Source organism: Syngnathus typhle, linkage group LG7 (genome assembly GCF_033458585.1).
Source record: "Syngnathus typhle isolate RoL2023-S1 ecotype Sweden linkage group LG7, RoL_Styp_1.0, whole genome shotgun sequence".
Classification (NCBI taxonomy): Eukaryota; Metazoa; Chordata; class Actinopteri; order Syngnathiformes; family Syngnathidae; genus Syngnathus; species Syngnathus typhle.
Window position 1 is genome coordinate 1814394 of NC_083744.1, and position 21587 is coordinate 1835980.

General features: G+C 41.5%; 1 protein-coding gene across 4 annotated transcripts in view; it reads right to left on the reverse strand.

Annotated features, from left to right (window-relative positions):
- vps4a (vacuolar protein sorting 4 homolog A) overlaps positions 1 to 21587 on the reverse strand; it is a 70508-nt gene that overhangs the window by 17720 nt on the left and 31201 nt on the right. For 3 of the 4 annotated variants that reach the window (XM_061282210.1, XM_061282209.1, XM_061282208.1), the window contains 2 exons: positions 10513 to 10594; positions 9181 to 9400 (listed from right to left, as the gene is read on the reverse strand). In XM_061282210.1, the coding sequence (XP_061138194.1) occupies positions 9181 to 9400; positions 10513 to 10594 (302 nt within the window). Of the gene's footprint in view, positions 1 to 8569; positions 8749 to 9180; positions 9401 to 10512; positions 10595 to 21587 lie in introns of all 4 variants that reach the window. The other variant, XR_009714872.1, reaches the window with a different exon arrangement.

A 21587-nucleotide genomic window follows, 5' to 3' on the forward strand; every position in this document is an offset into this window, starting at 1 on the left:
TTTAAAAATAGTACCCATGTATAATGCGCAATGTATAATTTTAGGACAATAAATTAGTTAAATTTCGCGCATTATACACGGAAAAAAACGGTATTCTTCGTAGGCATCGGTTGTGGAACACATCAATTGCCTTGCTGTCTCCTTTATTCATTTTCCACGTTTCACATCCATACAGCAGTACTGGCACTACTAGCGTCTTATAAAGCTTTAGCTTTATTTAGGAAATTACAAGAGTATTGTAGTATACAAAGTGCTTATTTTAACACTGAACTTTGATGTCGTGTTTTTTCTTTAAATGTGCGGCGAGATTTGTGGACCCTGAATATTTGATCACCGCATTGCAGGATTTACAAACTGCACGTGTCTTCTCCGTTGAGCCATCTTTTCTTTGGAATCCAAATTGCTTCCAAACGAATGACTTGAAGCCTAAAGGGGAGCAAATTAACTCGTCTTTTTGGACACTAGCCATAGCACCAGCCCAGGAGCCGCGCACTAGTTGTCGACTCCCCTTTCACGTCCCTGCTCTGCTCACAACACAACAACGCCGCGCGCACTGCTCCCGGAAAGAGGAAGCAAGCAACAATGAACTGGATTTCAAAATAAAGTCGCGTCTAATGTCCGAGGTCAAACACGGTGATATAAATCGATGTTTACGTTTAGCATTGATGCCAATAAATCGTAGAGCATTATATCAATTAATCGATGTGTATCGATGAATCGTTACACCCCTAATTATTATTATTATTATTATTATTATTAAAAGATACCTAAAGTAAACCTGCAATACACTCATGACCCCTAGCGGACAACAAGAAACACAACGTGCTATATCATCCAATACAATAGTGTATAATACATAAATAAATACAAACCGAAGTTGGGAAATTGTGTAAAATGTAAATATAAACAAAATACAACGATTTGAAAATCTTTTTCAACCCATATTCAATTGAATACACTACAAAGACAACATATTTAATGTTCAAACTGATAAACTTAATTGTCTTTTGCCAAATAGTAATTAACTTGGAATTTCATGGCTGGAACACGTCCAGTAGAAGTTGGGAAAGGTGGCAAAAAATACTGAGAAAGCCGAGAAAAAGCTCATCAAACACCTATTTGGAACATCCCACATGTGATCAGGTGTTGGAATAATTTAAGTAAAGCCTTGTCATTTATGAGTTTATGGCTTTCCTTTCATCTAGGTTCTTTCTCTTTAGTGACAGGGACGTCTTTTGATCCCTGTCAGCCATATGTATCCTTCCTGTCCTTATGTTATCTGTGTGTTTTTGTTCCTGTAAGAGGCCTTCACTAACAATGAGCAGAGCTTATTTGCATAGGCGAAATGTTCTTATTTGGTTGAAAGAAACTTCATTCCTTTTAGTTAACTGTAGGTTTGGTTCATAGATGGTTACAAGTTATCCCATATTTACTCAATGTTTGTTAAAGTGTTTAGGACAAGTCACTCATTCTTATTGCGTGTTAATTTACTAAGTAGATAAAGTCTAGCCAAGGTTTAGTTGCATTGTTCCACAGGAAAGCGGCAATTGAAGTTATCTGATCTCGCTCGCGGACGACTCGGCCAACAACTGGAGAAGAACAGATGGACAAACTCTGCGGGGGTCACGGGCCGACAATGAAGTGCTAATTCACACCACACTACATTCCTTAGCTAATCAACGTTGCTACAGACACAATCTCCCCTCCCTTTAGTGTAGCAACGCCTCTGTAACCAGGGCAACCAAAACATTAAATAGAGGAGCACGTGGAGGGAGAACTCAGAATTGATGGAGATTGTAACCGAGTTTCCTCTCTCTATCGTTCTCCTCGCGAGTAAACCTGTTCTGGTTCTTTTCTCCTCTTCCTTCCAGTGTGTGGTTTAATGTCTGATGGTATTTAGACCTAACATCAGGCTAATTGGGAACAGGTGGGTACCATGATTGGGTATAAAAGGAGCCTCCCCAAACACGCTCAGTCATTCACAAGCAAGGATGGGGTGAGGTTCACCACTTTGTCCACAACTGCGTGAGAAAATAGTTGAACAGTTTAAGAACAACATTTCTTAAAGCAAAATTGCAAGGTATTTAGGGATTTCAACATCTACGGTCCATAATATCATCAAAAGGTTCAGAGAATCTGGTGAAATCACTGCACGTAAGCGCTACGGCCGGAAACCAAGACTGAATGACCGTGACCTTCGATCCCTCAGACAGCACTGCCTTCAAAACCGACATGAGTGTGTAAAGGATATTACCAAATGGGCTCAGGTAAACTTCAGAAAACCACTGTCAGTAAATACAGTTCGTCACTACATCAGTATGTGCGGGTTAAAACTCTACCATGCAAAGCAAAAGCCGTTTATGAACAACATCCAGAAACGCCGCCGGGTTCTCTGGGCCCGAGCTCATGTAAAATGGACTGATGCACAATGGAAAAGTGTTTTTCGGTCTGATGAGTCCACTTTTCAAATTGTTTTTGGAAACACTGGACGTCGTGTCCTCCGGACCAAATAGGAAGTGGACCATCCGGACTGTTATCAACGCAAAGTTCAAAAGCCATCATCTGTGATGGTATGGGGGTGCATTAGTTCCCATGGCATGGGTGACTTACATTTCTGTGAAGGCAACATAAATGCTGAAAAGTACATACAGATATTGGAGCAACATATGCTGCCCATCAAGCGACGTCTTTTTTAAGGACGCCGCTGCTTATTTCAGCAAGATAATGCCAAGCCACATTCTGCACAAGTTACAACAGCGTGGCTTCGAAGTAAAAGAGTTCAGGTTCTCCCCTGGCCCGCTTGAAGTCCAGACCTGTCTCCCATTTAAAATGTGTGGCGCATTATGAAGCGTAAAATACGACAGGGAAGACCCCGGACTGTTGAACATCTGAAGCGTTTCATCAAGCATATTACAGGTAATATTTTATTTCACAACACTTTGCCTTGTTCCTTTCGTCTCTGCTGTTCACTTCAAACACGCTCCATACGACCGCAATGCTCTGGTATCAGACAAGGCTTGCTCGATCACCTGCTCGTTTGCTGTCTGTCACAATGTACCCTACACAAATCCGAAATTTGTTGCGGCTCCGAGTCACGACGAGGGGCATGTTTTGGTTTCCAAGGGTGTTTTTATTCCTCTTCAACGTCTCTCCCATACAGAGCCGCCTTTTTCACGTCCGCACGCCTTTTTCACATGTGCGCACGGATCGCGGTGGTGCCTTTACGGGCACTCGGAGAAATCAACGGCAACAAAAAAAAATACATCCAGCCTATTTAAGACCATACCAAAGACTATAAAAATGGGACCCATTGCCTCCCTGCGTGGGTGACGATCATTGGGACTTAAAAAAAAATAAAAATCAATAAATAAAAAAAATTTAAAATTAAAAAAAAAAAAAATTAAATTGGGTGCGTATTATACATGGGTACAGGCTTTTTTCCAGCATCAACATGCCATTTTTAGGGTGCGCATTATACATGGGGGCGCATTATACACGGAAAAAAAGGTAATCATAGGCTTATAACAGAAAGAAGACAGACTATCCAGGAAAGACTGAGTTTGTTTCTCAGAGTCCATAATGTTGATGTTGAAATCCCCCATGAGGAAACATTTCTTATTTTCATGAGATATTATAGATAGCGCATAGGTGAGACGGTTAATAAAATCAGGTATCTTAGATTTTGGAGGTTTATAAATGCACCCAACTGTTCGATTAGACTCAATAAATACTGCTTCTCCACTCAGCTCAAAACATTGTTCAAGATCAGGTCTTTCTTTATATTCCAACTTACTACTAACATACAGTGAAACACCTCCTCCATTCTTGTCTTCTCTGCATCTGTGGACATTACTGTAATTGTCCAAGGCATAGTAATCAGAATTATCTTTTTGTAGCCAAGTTTCAGAGATGCCAATAACCGAAAAAGGAAAGTTGAGGTTGGAGATAGTTAGAGCAAGATGGTCAAAGTTTTTAGGACGACTACGGGCATTAACATGCAGAATACACTGGAATTATGGAATGGATCGCTGGCTGTTCTAAATTCATCATCAAGTAAATATTTAAAACAACTTATAATTAAACTAAAACTTATAATTAAACTTATAAACTTTAATACTTAAAAAAACTATTACATAAACTAGAATTTGCAATTCCTGAAGAAATTGCATGTGAAGGTGAAGAAGTTGAATAAATATTCAAGGAATGTTGCAGAATGATGTTGAAACGAGTTGAATCGGTTGAAAAATGTAGAAATGAGAAGGGAAAAAGGAAATATTGGAGAATTGGGTGTGAATTTCAAAATAAAAGAGGTGAAGTTTTTGGTAAGTGGGAAGTTGTGGAATAGGTAGAAAAATGATGAACAGTTGAAAGTTGGAATGGGTTGAATCGGTTGAAAAATGTAGAAATGAGAAGGGAAAAAGGAATTGGGTGTGAATTTCAAAATAAAAGATGTGAAGTTTTTGGTAAGTGGGAAGTTGTGGAATAGGTAGAAAAATGATGAACAGTTGAAAGTTGGAATGGGCTGAATCGGTTGAAAAATGTAGAAATGAGAAGGGAAAAAGGAATTGGGTGTGAATTTCAAAATAAAAGATGTGAAGTTTTTGGTAAGTGGGAAGTTGTGGAATAGGTAGAAAAATGATGAACAGTTGAAAGTTGGAATGGGTTTAATCGGTTGAAAAATGTAGAAATGAGAAGGGAAAAAGGAATTGGGTGTGAATTTCAAAATACAAGATGTGAAGTTTTTGGGAAGTTGTGGAATAGGTCGAAAAATGATGAACAGTTGAAAGTTGGAATGGGTTGAATCGGTTGAAAAATGTAGAAATTAGAGTAGAAAAACGAAATTTTAGAGAATTTTAGTTGAATTTCAAAATAAAAGATGCGAAGTTTTTGGTAAGTGGGAAGTTGTGGAATAGGTAGGCAAAAGATGAACAGTTGAAAGTTGGAACGAGTTGAATCGGTGGAAAAATGTAGAAGTTAGAAGTGAAAAACGAAATTTTATGAAATTTTGCAAAATTTTGTGCAAATTTTAAAAGTGAAAACGTGAAATTTTTTAATTTGGCAAGTTTGGGAATGTCCCCAATGTGATTTGAATGTGTTGAATTATGTGAATTTCAAACTGGAACAACGTAAATGTGAAATGTTGAATCTGCCATTAAGAATGAATGGGGCAAAAATCGCCATAAATTTGTGAATTATGCGAAAACGGAAAATTTTTGGAACGAAAAAAATGTGAACACCCATGCCATGAATTTTTGGAATAAGTGAAAAGTGGAATGGAGTGAATCGGGTGAAGTATGTGGAACTAGTTAATCAGTGAAAAAGTGAGCGGAATAAGTTGAATAATAAAGTACAGGAATAACAATAGTGTGAAGGTCTTCACCTTCACACTAATAACACGTTTATAAAACCATCTGTGTCACTCCAATTCATTAAATCGTCGATCGTCCTTTGTCAACAATGCCGTGTGCCGCGCCGCAGTTCAAATTATTCCACAGGCCCATAGAACGATATACAAACTATATTTTAAATAACTATCACATAAACAACAATATTATCAAACCATTTGTGTCACTCCAAATCATTAAATCCATCGATCAAATTTCTCGTCTTTATTGATTGTCCTTTGTCAACAATGCCGTGTCCCGCGCCGCAGTTCAAATTATTCCACAGGCCCATACAACGATATATAAACTATATTTTAAATAACTGTCACATGAACAACAATATTATCAAACCATTTGTGTCACTCCAAATCATTAAATCCATCGATCAAATTTCTCGTCTTTATCGATCGTCCTTTGTCAACAATGCCGTGTGCCGCGCCGCAGTTCAAATTATTCCACAGGCCCATACAACGATATATACCGTTTTTTTCCGTGTATAGTGTGCCCCCATGTATAGTACGCACCCCTAAAAATGGCATGCTGATGCTGGAAAAAAGCTTGTACCCATGTATAATACGCACCCAATTTTTATGAATTTTTTTAAAAAAAAAAATTTAATTTTTTTTTTTTTTTTTTTTTAAGTCCCAATGATCGTCACACACGCAGGGAGGCAATGGGTCCCATTTTTATAGTCTTTGGTATGGTCTTAACTAGGCTGGATGTAATTTTTTTTGTTGGCGTTGATTTCTCCGACTGCCCGTAAACGCACCACCGCGCTCCGTGCGCATGGAGCGTGTTTGAAGTGAACAGCAGAGAAGAAAGGAACAAGGCAAAGTGTTGTGAAATAAAATATTACCTGTAATACGGATTTAGGTAGAGAACTGAACTCTCGCTCTTTATATAGCTGACGTGTCTTGCTCATCCGTTCTGCGCATCTGTAATGGCGGCCTCCGTATGATATCCGGTTTGCGTGTGTGCGAGAGAGAGCGAGAGAGAGAGCGCGCGAGAGAACGCTCAACCGTAGCGCGCCGCCGACCGCCCAACTGCACCGGGCTGGTCGATTATTGTGACAGAGCCGTCGCTGAAATTTAGAAGATATTTTTAAAGTCCTGATGTACTTTCTAAAATTTAAGTGGACCTCAGTGCGCACTGCGCAGGGAGCTTAATTTGGTGCGGTCGCGCAACCGCAGCGCGCCGGGCGCTCACTGTCGCATTGCTTAAAGAGCGCCTTTGTGTTTTAGGATGAACAGCAGAGACCAAAGGAACAAGGCAAAGTGTTGTGAAATAAAATATTACCTGTAATACGCATTTTGTTATTTGCTGATTGAAACTGCTAATTAAACTGTGAATTGAAACTAATAGGAAGAAAACAACTCTCGCTCTTTATATAGCTGACGTGTCTTGCGCATCCGTTCTGTGCATTTTATTTCACAACACTTTGCCTTGTTCCTTTCTTCTCTGCTGTTCACTTCAAACACGCTCCATGCGACCGCAATGCTCTCGTATCAGACGCTTGCTCGATCACCTGCTCGTTTGCTGTCCCGTGCGCGCACGAAGCACGGTGGTGCGTTTACGGGCAGTCGGAGAAATCAACGCCAACAAAAAAAATTACATCCAGCCTAGTTAAGACCATACCAAAGACTATAAAAATGGGACCCATTGCCTCCCTGCGTGTGTGACGATCATTGGGACTTAAAAAAAAAAAAAAAAAAAGAAATTTAAAAAAAAATTTTTTTTTTTTTTTGTACCCATGTATAATGCGCACCCCAGATTTTAGGACAATAAATTAGTTAAATTTTGCGCACTATACACGGAAAAAAACGGTAAACTATATTTTAAATAACTATCACATAAACAACAATATTATCAAACCATTTGTGTCACTCCAAATCATTAAATCCATCGATCAAATTTCTCGTCCTGTCATCCTGGTGACAGGACATGTCCAGAGGATATGGCGCTTTAAAGTGTTACTTACTTTATTTGATTTTTTCTCTCTATTTCTCATGTTTTGAATATGTTCAAGATAAAGATATCAAAGCATGTGAAGTGATCAACTATAGTAAAAATAACATGTGAAGTGGTCAGCTATACTTGTAAGTAAGTGATGTGATCAAGTAAAAATTTGTGAAAAAAAACATATATAAGTCGCTCCTGAGTATAAGTCGCCCCCGCAACCAAACTATAAAAAAAGACACAACGAAAGACAAAACAGTGTCATATTGTCCCTGCAATGCTTGCGTTTCCCCGTTAGATGGTGCACTGACTACTGGTCGACCTGTGAGGGAGGCAGGGAGGGAAGGATGGATTGGATGGCAAATGCAATGACACTGACTGCACTGTGTCTTAGTGCCATAGGGGTAGTTAATACTTGCTCAATGGACCGTTTTACTGTTTTGCTAGAAATCCCGCAATCTTATGCAGCAGACCATACTGGATGTCAACTTTGCATATCCTGTTCAGTTGGATTAATCTACGCCACAACATGATTTTAGCTGACTAACAGTCTGCAAGTAATGGAGCAGTAAAGCCATCCTAAAACACAAAAACGCTCTTAAAGCAATGCGACAGTGAGCGCCCGGCGCGCTGCTGTTGCGCGATCGGACCAAATTAAGCTCCCTGTGCACTGAGGTCCACTTAAATTTTGGAAAGTACATCAGGATTTTAAAAATATTTTCTAAATTTCAGCGACGGCTCTGTCACAATAATGCGACCAGCGCGGTGCAGTTGCGCGGTCGGCTGCGAGCTACGGTTGCGCGTTCGGTTGATTTTTTTTCTCTCTATTTTTCATGTTTTGAATATGTTCAAGATAAAGATATCAAAGCATGTGAAGTGATCAACTATACTAAAAATAACATGTGAAATGGTCAACTATACTTGTAAGTAAGTGATGTGTTAATGATCAAGTAAACATTTGTGAAAAAAAAACATATATAAGTCGCTCCTGAGTATAAGTCGCCCCCCCCCCACCCAAACTATGAAAAAAAAAAAAAAAACGCGACTTATAGTCCGATAATTACGGTACGTATTTCTGTATTATGAAAGCAGGACATGAACCTCACACTTTCCAGGACGTCATACTTACTAGGATGGGATTTTTTAAACTTTTGGACAATTTGTCCCTCCTTTGTGACTCAAACGCAAGTTTTTCATTTAGTGCTATTTAATAACAAAACTGCACTCACGGCTTGTGTTAGCTCCTCATCTCGTCAGGCGCTGTTATTTTAGGATGCCTTCAATCTACGACCCCGGGGAGGAAGCCAACGCGCAGGAAAGTCGACTTCTTTCTACAGACCCAGTCTGGCTGTGCACAGTCTTCAGTTGCCTTCAGTCAACCCCCCCAAAGTCGCAGATAAATTGGCACCTGGCTCGAAGGACCAATTTAATGTCAGGGTCATCCTATTAAGTTACAATTAGATACACACCAATCAGATATAGAAACTGAAGAAGATGACACCCAGAGCAAGTAAGAAGGGAAAATGGTAGCCTTCAGTGCCCCTAAGGTCTTCCAAAGTCCTACTTCCCCTGTGCTCCTTTTTATTACATTCAAACTGGAAAGAGCCGGTTGGTTATAAGTCTCACAATACCTTTGCACATTTAAGTCATCCAAGTAATATTTTCATGTGCAAGACTGGCAATAGGATGCAGACTTTCTACTTTTGACCTTTTTAATCAAAATTATGCAATTCTGTTGACTTTCTATCTTTTTAATCAAAATTATTGACACATTATTTCCTTAAATTGGTCCTTACCAATCAGTGACTAGTTTTTGTTGAGTGGGTTATTCTGGTCTCACCTTTTTAAAGTGTGTTGCAGACTGGACCTTCCTCACAGGTTGCATCAGTGCATCCCGTATGATGATGCTGATGTCAGCACCAGAGTAGCCGTCTGTTTTATGAGCAAGCTGCCGCAAGTCAGCCTCGCTCAGGCTGTGAGGTGTGTTGCCTAGGTGTAGGCGAAACATCTGAGCCCGGGCTGGCTCCTCCGGCAGAGCAATGTAGATGCGCTTTTCAAATCTGTTCAACATAGACAAGTTCATCTCAATCATTGCTGCTAACAGAAGACTGCTTGAACAGATTTTCACCCATGTTTGACAAAATACAAAAATGTGCAACAATGATAGTTCAAAAAACAAGCCTTTCATAGCACAATTTCAAGGAACCATATCTGGAATCATATTGGCTATAGAGTGACAAACTTGCCCAAGTAATTTTTAATGTTTTCAGGAAAACAAAACAAAGCAAACAAACAAAAAACGCAATACAAATTCAACAAAGATGAGTCTAAATGCTTCAATTTAAACTTCGACCGGGTGTCGCTAGTTATATTGTCTTTACCTCAGCAACGCCAGATGCAAAGCACTGCATGGTGTTTGTAGACAGGATATCATATTAAGATATGCAAGAGTTGGAAATGGAAACTCATTTGTGTTAAACTGCACGAATGCTAAACTTAGCATAGGTTGTGGGCAGCATATTGGTAGCAGATTCAATGCGTGAGTGTGTTGTGAATTCCTGTGGAAAAACGTATACAACAAAAAGAAATAAAAGGCCAATGTAATACACGTCCGTGGTTCCAGCGGGTCGTGGGCTCACTCAGGGCTGCCGACATATGCTCTTAATGGGCATGCCATCACAGAAATAGCTTTTGGGCTTTTGAGGCACAGCAAAAAAAAAAAAAAAAGGAAAAAAAAAAAGCTTTTACTTTTGACATCGTAGGGCAGTGGTATATGGATGACCCAAGTCGTAAACGTGTGCGTACATTCCTGTGCTCGCGCAATCCCTAACTCTTTGCAATCTCAGCATAAAACTTTAATTTAAAACAGCATTTTTGTTTTGCCCAATTTTTGTGATCAACACTGAGTTAGTTAACTAACAGAAATCAGCTCACCAGTGCGGTTTTCAAAGAATACAATATTATGCAAAAACGAGACCAGCAAAAACAACAAAATTGGTTCCTACGTTAGCAATATTCTTATTTTCTGCACAGTGGAGAGAGAAAGGCAATGATTTGTGGGCTTTCACTAGCCACCTTTATGTAAAAAAAATGTCAAGGCTCAATCAAACTGCATGGAATCAATTACAGAAAAATAAAAAAAAATTTTAACAGCATTACAGTGACATCTGACCTTCGACGGATGGCAGCATCAAGAACCCAGGGAATATTGGTGGCTCCTAACACCAAAATGCCATCATTGTTGTTTCCAACACCTAGGCAAATCACAAAGATAATAAAAAAAAGCCAAAATGAGGTTCAGATTATCTTTAACAGTTGAAAGACAAATGAAAATAACTAATTTAATTTTTTTTCATATATAAGTCGCACCGGAGTATAAGTCGCATTTTGGGGGGCAAGCCCACTTCCGGGTTCTCTGCCGGACAGTCTCTTCCTTCTCAGCCCAGACTCCCAATACTTTTCAGGCTTGGACGATTTTGTTTTCTCCAGCGTGGAACTCATCTCCCTGACTCTAAAGTAAGTTTGAATCTTTTATTAGACTGTCGATCTTTTTTTTTTTTTTTTCACAGCCGGAGTGCCTGGGAGAGCGGAGGCTTTGTGGCCGTTTGTCTGCCGTCGATCATCGGACACAAAGTATGGCTGCGGATCAAGAGGTTTGTGCGGCTTCGTGCACCAACTGCACCCTTCTCTTAGAGAGGTTGTCCCTGCTAGAGGCACGTGTCCGCCAGTTAGAGCAGAATTGCGCGATAACTGTAGATGTGACGGATACAGACGCGGGCTGTAGTCAGCCCGCTAGCCCAGTTAGCATTAGCCCCAAGCGGCTTGCTAATTGCGATGAGCCAGGTAAGACGCATAGCCGTCCAAAGTCATCTCAGTCTACTGGCCCTCGCACTTTGGTCATAGGTGACTCCATTACCCGAAATATTACGCTTAAAAATCCAGCCACGGTAATGTGTATTCCTGGGGGCAGAGCACCCGACATAGAAGCTAATCTTAGGGAGCTGACTCGCAATAGGTCTAGTCAACAGCGTAGTTCCAACAACACTAGCTACTCGGACATAGTGATACACGTCGGCTCCAATGATGTTAGGATGAGGCAATCGCAGATCACAAAGAGAAACATAGCGAGTACTTGTGATCTCGCCAGAAAGATGAGTCGGCATCGAGTATTTGTCTCTGGCCCCCTGCCTGGGAGAGGCACTGATGAGAGGTTTAGTAGATTAGTCTCCCTTAATCGATGGATGGCTGGGTTCTGTAAGAAGCAGGGACTGTATTTTATAGATAACTGGCCTTCCTTCTGGGGCCGCCCCGACCTGCTGAGGAAGGACGGCCTTCACCCTAACCGTGAAGGCGCCTTCACTCTTTCTAGGAATATAGACTACTGTTTGAGCCACACATGACAGGTCACTTTAGAGCAGGCCGGGGCACAGGTGATTAAACCACCTGTCAGAATGGGTTTGGAGTCTGTTAAGATAAAGTTAACTAGCGCTAGGCTAGACTCCCAGCATGCACATAGCTCCTCGTGTAGACTAGAGCGTGATAGTTTGAATAGTGCTACAGTACACATAAACACACTTTCTACTGGGGTAGTAGACAAATCCAATCACTCCACCCCGACCGGTTTTGCTGATGAAACGGTGCCTGTTTCAGATAATTCTACACGTGTAACAAATATTTACTATCAGATTCCCACGGTCGTATCGTCCCACCGCGTTCATTCAAACATTCGAGAGGTGATGTCAGGCCTAGAGAACACAATCTTACTCGCATCTCGTATAAATATCCTTCGATAGATACGCACCCTGAGCGACCAATTACACTTAAACTTGGTTTTATGAATATTAGATCGCTTCATACGAAAGCAGTTCTCGTTAATGATCTCATCACAGAACATAATCTAAACGTTTTTGGTCTCTGCGAGACCTGGTTAAAACCTAATGAACTGCTGCCGCTTAATGAGGCCTCACCTCCAAATTTTGTGAGCTCGCATGTGGCGCGTCCTCGAAAAAAGGGTGGGGGTGTCGCCCTCATCTCGAATTCCGAGCTTAGATTTAGGCCTCGTTCGATCAACGTATTTAAAACATTTGAGGTTCTCACTCTCCGATCCACCGCTTTACCGTCATTTTATCTTGCTGTCATTTACCGTCCACCCGGGGCTTACTCTGGCTTCCTGGATGAATTTTCAGAATTCGTGGCTGATCTAGTAACCAATGCGGATAATATAATTATCATGGGCGATTTCAACATCCACATGAATTTACCGTCAGAGCCACTTACTTTGGCGTTTCAGACTTTAACTGATACGTTTGGTTTTACGCAAGCCGTACAAGCAGCAACGCATAAGAATGGAAATACCATATATCTGGTATTATCCCGAGGACTTGCAACCTCAAATATAGCAGTACTGCCATACACTACTGTTCTGTCTGATCATTACTTAATAAAGTTTGAAATTCTAGTTTCTTGTCAAAGTCAAAGTCAAAGCCAGCTTTATTGTCAATCTCTTCACATGTCAAAACACACAAAGAAACCGAAATTACGTTTTCTCTATCCCACGGTGACGAGACATATTACACGATAGACATACAAGTAAGCGACACAATATAAAACAAGAAGGCAAAAATTCAACCAATAAATAGTAAGAGTGATGAATAAATAATAAACAGATAACACAATAAATAAGAGGAGCAAAACGGAGCCAGCAAAGCATAGCGGAAAAGTACAGGACGCTACGCAGAACGGGGAAGCGAGTTCAGGATCCTAACAGCCTGGAGTATGAAGCTGTTGTTGAGTCTGGTGGTGCGGGAGCGCAGACAAGAGAGCAATCAGCATTATAGGAGCCGTCATTTTAACTCCATGACTGCAACTGCGCTATCTGAGATACTGTCGCCGGCAACCGCTATATTTCCCGCATACACCGGCTCTATTAATAATCTTACAAATGAATTCAATGCGACATTGTTAAATGCCATTGACTCGGTGGCGCCGTTACGTCTGAAAACTCGACGTAGAGTGCCTACTCCGTGGTTCACAGATGAAACGCGTACGCTTAAGCAATTATGTAGAAAGCATGAGCGCAGATGGCGTCTAACCAAACTTGAGGTTTTCCATCAGGCATGGCAGGATAGCCTCCTGAAATATAAAGATGCGCTTATCTTAACAAAAACTCGGTATTTTTCGCAATTTATTAATCTCAATAAAAACAATCCGAAACACCTATTTGATACAGTGGCAAAGCTGACTCTGCGCCAGCCGACCCCCGATAGTTCCTTCCACTCAGCTGACGAGTTCATGAAATTTTTTGCTCAAAAGATTGAATCCATTAGGGACGAGATTAAGAACACCATTCCAATCGCTCGGTCGAGCCCGCCGTTTACCAACGCTGATGATAATGCAACAACCTTCTCAACTTTTAAAAGCGTGTCTCTTGAAAGGCTTACACAATTGGTTAGTGCGGCTAAACAAACATGTTTACTCGACCCTCTTCCAGCCAAACTACTTAAAGAATTATTTAAAATTTTAGGACCGTCCGTCTTAAATATAATCAATCTGTCTCCTCTGGGATAGTGCCAACAGCCTTCAAAACCGCTATCATTAAACCGTTACTTAAGCGACCAAATCTTGACCCGGACTGTCTCAGTAATTATAGGCCAGTTTCAAACCTCCCATTCATAGCAAAACTTCTTGAAAAAGTAGTAGCGCAGCAGCTTATTGATTACTTGGTCGCCAATAATCGATATGACACTTTTCAGTCTGGTTTTAGAGCTAATCATTCCACTGAGACAGCACTTGCTAAAGTGACTAACAATCTCCTCATAGCTATGGATTCAAACACTTCGACACTGGAGACTTCGATATTTTATTAGGGCGTCTTAAAAGTTGTGTTGGTATTTCAGGGTCAGCACTAGGCTGGTTCCATTCCTATCTATCAAACAGGACGCACCGAGTGGTCCATGGCAATGCGTCCTCGGAGCTCTATAATGTTACGTGTGGTGTCCCACAGGGATCGGTTCTCGGACCAATTCTTTTTAATATTTATATGATTCCGCTTGGGGATGTAATACGTAAATATAATATTAGTTTTCAATGCTATGCGGATGACACCCAATTATATATGCCGTTATCGATGACAGATTGTTGTAATCTTGAGGCGTGCCTTGCGGAGATCAAGCAATGGATGTCTCTCAACTTCCTTCGTCTTAACCCAGATAAAACTGAGATGTTGATAATTGGTCCAACTCATTATCAACACTTATTCAAGGAAACCACTATAACTATAGATAACCGTACTATCACTCAGAGCGATACTGTAACTAATCTCGGGGTAATATTTGACCAAACTCTCTCCTTTCAAAAGCACATTAAGAATATAACCAGAATTGCGTTTTTTCACCTACGTAATATTGCAAAGATTCGTCCGATCCTCTCGACCGGTGATGCGGAAACTATTATACATGCGTTCGTCACGTCGCGCCTGGACTACTGTAATGTACTATTTTCGGGTCTTCCTAAATCCCGCATCAAAAGTCTACAGTTAGTACAAAATGCTGCTGCAAGGCTGCTCTCTCGGCCAAGAAAATTACCCCAATACTAGCCAACTTACATTGGCTCCCGGTCCATTTGAGATGTGACTTCAAGGTTCTTCTATTAACCTATAAATCACTGCATGGCTTAGCCCCTTCATATCTCGTCGACCTAGTTGTTCCTTATGTTCCGTCTCGTAACCTTCGTTCGCAAAACGCTACCCTTTTAGCGACACCGAGGGCCAAGAAAATGTCTGCAGGCTGTAGAGCATTTTCTATTCGGGCTCCAGAGCTTTGGAATGCCCTACCAATGGATATTAGGACTGCTACCTCAGTAGAAACATTTAAGACACGTTTAAAGACACATTTCTATGACATGGCCTTTAACTAATCTGTAGAGGCCGATTCGGCTGGAGTTTGTTTTCTCTCCCTCTCCACCCCCTCTCTCCCCCCTCCCCGGCCGGGGAGGTGGTTAGGTGGCACCCATGCTGACAGCGGCTATCTGGATTCTCGTGGGCCAATTCACGATGGGGGAACTGGAGCTCAACCTCCTCGAAGACACTGCCAGGACAATTGAGGGCTCCTTCGGCAGCCCTTCGCTCTGACATGGACATCCACTTTTTATTTCATTGATTTTCATATTGTATCATTTGTGCCCTCTCTGCATCCATTTCAACCTGGTGATCCTGAAAGGGGGATCCTTCCATCTGTGGTCCCTTCTCAAGGTTTCTCATTTTACCCCGGTAGGTTTTTTTTTTAGTTTTTCCTTGCCCTTTTGTGAGCTTAAGATCAGGGGATGCTTTGAGAATAATTGTCAATTTTTGTCGATGTGAAGCCCTTTGAGACTGCTTGTGATTTAGGGCTATACAAATAAAATTTACTTGACTTGAATTTATTCGACAAAATCCAAAACGATCCAAAGCAAAAACGAGCAAAAACAGGCTAAACAATACGGTATGCTAACGTGACAAACACAAACGAGGAGCTGAGAACGGGCCTGACGTAACATTCAGTTATTTAAAAAAAACTATTTCATAAATAACACGTTTATAAAACCATCTGTGTCACTCCAATTCATTAAATCCATCGATCGTCCTTTGTCAACAATGCCGTGTGCCGCGCCGCAGTTCAAATTATTCCACAGGCCCATACAAAGATATATAAACTATAGTTTAAATAACTATCACATAAACAACAATATTATCAAAGCATTTGTGTCACTCCAAATCATTAAATCCATCGATTAAATTTCTCGTCCTGTCATCCTGGTGACAGGACATGTCCAGAGGATATGGCGCTTTAAAGTGTTAATTACTTTATTTGATTTTTTTCTCTGTATTTTTCATGTTTTGAATATGTTCAAGATAAAGATATCAAAGCATGTGAAGTGATCAACTATACTAAAAATAACATGTGAAGTGGTCAGCTATACTTGTAAGTGATGTGTTAATGATCAAGTAAAAATTTGTGAAAAAAAACATATATAAGTCGCTCCTGAGTATAAGTCGCCCCCCCACCCAAACTATGAAAAAAATCGCGATTTATAGTCCGAAAATTACGGTATTTGGAATTATCTGGATTTCTATATAATTTGATTCAGAAAATGTGATCTGAGGTAAAAAGACACAACGAAAGACAAAACAGTGTCATATTGTCCCTGCAATGCTTGCGTTTCCCCGTTAGATGGTGCACTGACTACTGGTCAACCTGTGAGGGAGGCAGGGAGGGAAGGATGGATTGGATGGCAAATGCAATGACACTGACTGACGTGTCTTGGTGCCATAGGGGTAGTTAATACTTGCTCAATGGACCGTTTTACTGTTTTGCTAGAAATCCCGCAATCTTATGCAGCAGACCATACTGGATGTCAACTTTGCATATCCTGTTCAGTTGGATTAATCTACGCCACAACATGATTTTAGCTGACTAACAGTCTGCAAGTAATGGAGCAGTAAAGCCATCCTAAAACACAAAGACGCTCTTAAAGCAATGCGACAGTGAGCGCCCGGCGCGCTGCTGTTGCGCGATCGGACCAAATTAAGCTCCCTGTGCACTGAGGTCCACTTAAATTTTGGAAAGTACATCAGGATTTTAAAAATATTTTCTAAATTTCAGCAACGGCTCTGTCACAATAATGCGACCAGCGCGGTGCAGTTGCGCGGTCGGCTGCGAGCTACGGTTGCGCGTTCGGCGGTGCGCTGCAGTTGCACGATCGGACAAAAATGCGCAAATGAAAAAATGTTTTTTTTAGTCTTGGAACGGATTCATTTTTTTTCCATGATTTGTAATGGGAGAAATAGATTCGGAATTCGAACGATTCACTTCTCGAACCGCCTTCTGGAATGGATTGTGGTTGAAAACAGAGGTTTGACTGTATAGGGCGCACCGGATTAAAAGGCATGTAGAATAGAAGCTATTGCATCAAACTAGGGTTGACTAGGGTTGCGTTATGTATCCACTACATGAAGCTGTGCTAAAGGGAATGTCAACCCAGTCAATGAGTTACAAAAAAAGTCCAACTCCCATTCTGTATGAAAGTGATACAGTTTGGCTTCTTACTTGGTCCAGCAACCAAACTCATTTTTGATGGTCATAAACTTTCTTTAGTTTAAAAGAAAAAAGCAAGTGCGTGCATTGATGCGTAATGCGTTGATTAGCTTGTTAGGTTTGGCACCGGGTTTGTATATGCGCAGCCAAACTGCTGCGGTGAGGGGGTGTGGTCACTGTCCATTGCGCATGTGCGGTTCACTGTGATTGCCTCTCGACAGGCTTCATCATCATCGGCATCGCAGTCTCGAAAGACCATAGATTTCTTGTGTCTGGAGGTTAGGTGTTCTTTGCACAGCGTCTGCTGTGGCTGGTGAGTCCATCTCCAGTGCGCAAGAAGCCTGGGCAACTTTTATGGAAGCCTTGAGTTTCCCAGGCATCACGGCTTCCCTCTCGGCCTTCCTGTTGTCATCCAAAGGAATGGTGAACCGATACATTTGGCATCAGGTTGGCTGCAGGAGTTGCCAGAACAATGCTTTTTTAGTCGAGGGCCGGCGCTCAGCCGGGTGGCTGTCCGAGGACGGTGGATGGGGCTCGGTCATAGCTTTTACGCACGCCCGGTCCTATTCTATGGAGCTCCCTTCCACTTCCGTGGCTGGAAGTCCACGCCGCCACACGCCTGTAAGTTTGTTTTGTTAAATAAAGAGCCGTTTACCAAACCCACGTCTTTCCTTGAACTTTGTTAACGCTACAATATAGTTATATAGTAGATCTGTGGAATAACGACGAGGCTGACGTCAGGGCGCACGCGCGGCGATGTTGACAAAGGAGGAGGAATTTGATCGATGGATTTAATGATTTAGAGTGCACAGATGGTTTGATAACATTATTGCTTATATAATAGTTATTTGATATATAATTTATATATAGTTATATGGGCCTGTGGAATATTTTGAAGTGCAAGATCCGTCAGCGGCGCGCACGCATTGTTGACAAAGGGCGATTGATGTACCGTTTTTTTCCGTGTATAGTGCGCCCCCATGTATAGTACGCACCCCTAAAAATGGCATGCTGATGCTGGAAAAAAGCTTGTACCCATGTATAATACGCACCCAATTTTTATGAATTTTTTTAAAAAAATTTTTAATTTTTTTATTTTTTTTTTTAAGTCCCAATGATCGTCACACACGCAGGGAGGCAATGGGTCCCATTTTTATTGTCTTTGGTATGGTCTTAACTAGGCTGGATGTAATTTTTTTGTTGCCGTTGATTTCTCCGACTGCCCGTAAACGCACCACAGCGCTCCGTGCGCGCACGGGACAGCAAACAAGCAGGTGATCGAGCAAGCGTCTGATACGAGAGCATTGCGGTCGCATGGAGCGTGTTTGAAGTGAACAGCAGAGAAGAAAGGAACAAGGCAAAGTGTTGTGAAATAAAATATTACCTGTAATACGGATTTAGGTAGAGAACTGAACTCTCGCTCTTTATATAGCTGACGTGTCTTGCGCATCCGTTCTGCGCATCTGTAATGGCGGCCTCCGTATGATATCTGGTTTGCGTGTGTGCGAGAGCGAGAGAGAGCAAGAGAGAGAGCGCGCGAGAGAACGCTCAACCGTAGCGCGCCGCCGACCGCCCAACTGCACCGCGCTGGTCGATTATTGTGACAGAGCCGTCGCTGAAATTTAGAAGATATTTTTAAAGTCCTGATGTACTTTCTAAAATTTAAGTGGACCTCAGTGCGCACTGCGCAGGGAGCTTAATTTGGTGCGGTCGCGCAACCGCAGCGCGCCGGGCGCTCACTGTCGCATTGCTTAAAGAGCGCCTTTGTGTTTTAGGATGAACAGCAGAGACCAAAGGAACAAGGCAGAGTGTTGTGAAATAAAATATTACCTGTAATACGCATTTTGTTATTTGCTGATTGAAACTGCTAATTAAACTGTGAATTGAAACTAATAGGAAGAAAACAACTCTCGCTCTTTATATAGCTGACGTGTCTTGCGCATCCGTTCTGTGCATTTTATTTCACAACACTTTGCATTGTTCCTTTCTTCTCTGCTGTTCACTTCAAACACCCTCCATGCGACCGCAATGCTCTCGTATCAGACGCTTGCTCGATCACCTGCTCGTTTGCTGTCCCGTGCGCGCACGGAGCGCGGTGGTGCGTTTACGGGCAGTCGGAGAAATCAACGCCAACAAAAAAAATTACATCCAGCCTAGTTAAGACCATACCAAAGACTATAAAAATGGGACCCATTGCCTCCCTACGTGTGTGACGATCATTGGGACTTAAAAAAAAAAAAAAAAAATTTTTTTGTACCCATGTATAATGCGCACCCCAGATTTTAGGACAATAAATTAGTTAAATTTTGCGCACTATACACGGAAAAAAACAGTATTTAATGAATTGGAGTGACGCAGATGGTTTTATTAACGTGTTATTTATGTAATAGTTTTTTGAATAACTGAATTTTACGTCAGGGCCGTTCTCAGCTCTTAGTTTGTGTTTATGTCACGTTAACATACCTATCGTTTAGCCTGTTGTTGCTCGTTCATGAGTGTTCTTGGTGTTGGATTTTGTCGAATAAATTGCCCCCCAAAATGCGACTTATACTCCCGAGCGACTTATATATGGTTTTTTTTTCACTTTTTTGGGCATTTTATGGCTGGTGCGACTTATACTCCGGTGCGACTTATAGTCCGAAAATTACGGTACTACTATAGTTGATCACTTCACATGTTATTTTCACTTTAAACCGCATGAGGGCGCACTATGGCTGTGGAATAATTGGAGCCTCACTGACAATGAATTCCATTCACTGATTTCCAGAGTCTGGAGATTTAATGATTTTTAATGACACAGATGGTTTGATAAACTATTTATTTATGTTGTAGTTATGTGATATATAGTATATTTAGAGTAGCAACGTGTATGTTAGACTTCAGTAGTTTCCGATTGTCTAGCGCGGCCGTGAAGGCAGCAGGGGGGGAGATGGGAAGAGCGATCCAGGGCGCTTGCTTCGAACACACACTCATGTTGAGCTCGTTTTGTGAAATAAAGAATCGGTTCCCAAACCCCCATAGAGCGTGGAGTGTGCCGGGTCCGTACTACGTAGTACGTTCACAAACTTGTGAGTGTGCACTGGGCTTTCTGACATGGCTTCTGGGAGTAAATGCGTGGGCGGGCGTTTCCCCATCTATTGGGGATACACAGTCATTGCAGGGAACATGACCGAAAAAAAGGTTAATAATACAATTTATTCAGGTTTGGCGGGACGGATGCAGACCGCAGGCCGTAGTTTGCCCATGTCTGTTTTAGAGGTTTGTTTTGCCAAGCGTTTTAGGCCTTAATACGATTTTTTTAAAACTACCGTATTTTCCGCATTATAAGTCGCACCTAAAAACCTAAAATTTTCTCAAAAGCCGACAGTGCGCACTTATAGTCCGGTGCGCACTTATAGTCCGGTGCACCTTATATATGGATTGATTGATGAATTTGTTGATCCATACTGGTTGTACACAGTGCTCTGCCATAATGTTTCAGTACGTTTTAGTACGACTAGTAAATTACAAGGACGCATCGCTTCCCAGCATTACGGCAACCGTGGTCAGGGGGCGTCACTGAATAGCTGTTGTACCCGTGAGGCTATTTCATTTCAAAATAAGCTGCTCTGTTCATGTTTCGAGTAAATTTACGGATCGATATGGAAGGGAAACATAGGTAAGCAGTACTAATGTGTTAGAGCGAACTTTAGTCAGTTCCGAACATTTTATAGGAGATCGTTTGAGAAACGCGATTATTTACACTTTGCTGAGGCTCATGGGAGTCTGCGAGCTGAGGCTCATGGGAGTTTGCGGGTGGCTAATGTTATAATGATGGCTGCTATATGCATAAGACTATTTCATGTCAAAATAGGCTGCTCTGTTAATGTTTCGAGTAACGAGTAAATTTACGGATCGATATGGAAGGGAAACACAGGTAAGCAGTACCAATGCGTTAGATCGAACTTTAGTCCGTTCCGATCATTTTTATAGGAGATTGTTTGAGAAACGCGATTGTTTACAGAGGGCTCATTGTTTATTGGCACGGATGCATAACGCAACCCGAGTACTCCAGTGCGCCCTATATATGGAATAATTTGTAAAATAAAAAATTCAATGAGGGTGCACTTTATAATCCAGTGCGCCTTTTGGTGCAAAAAATACGGTAATACTCGATTATTAAAGTAGGTGATCAATT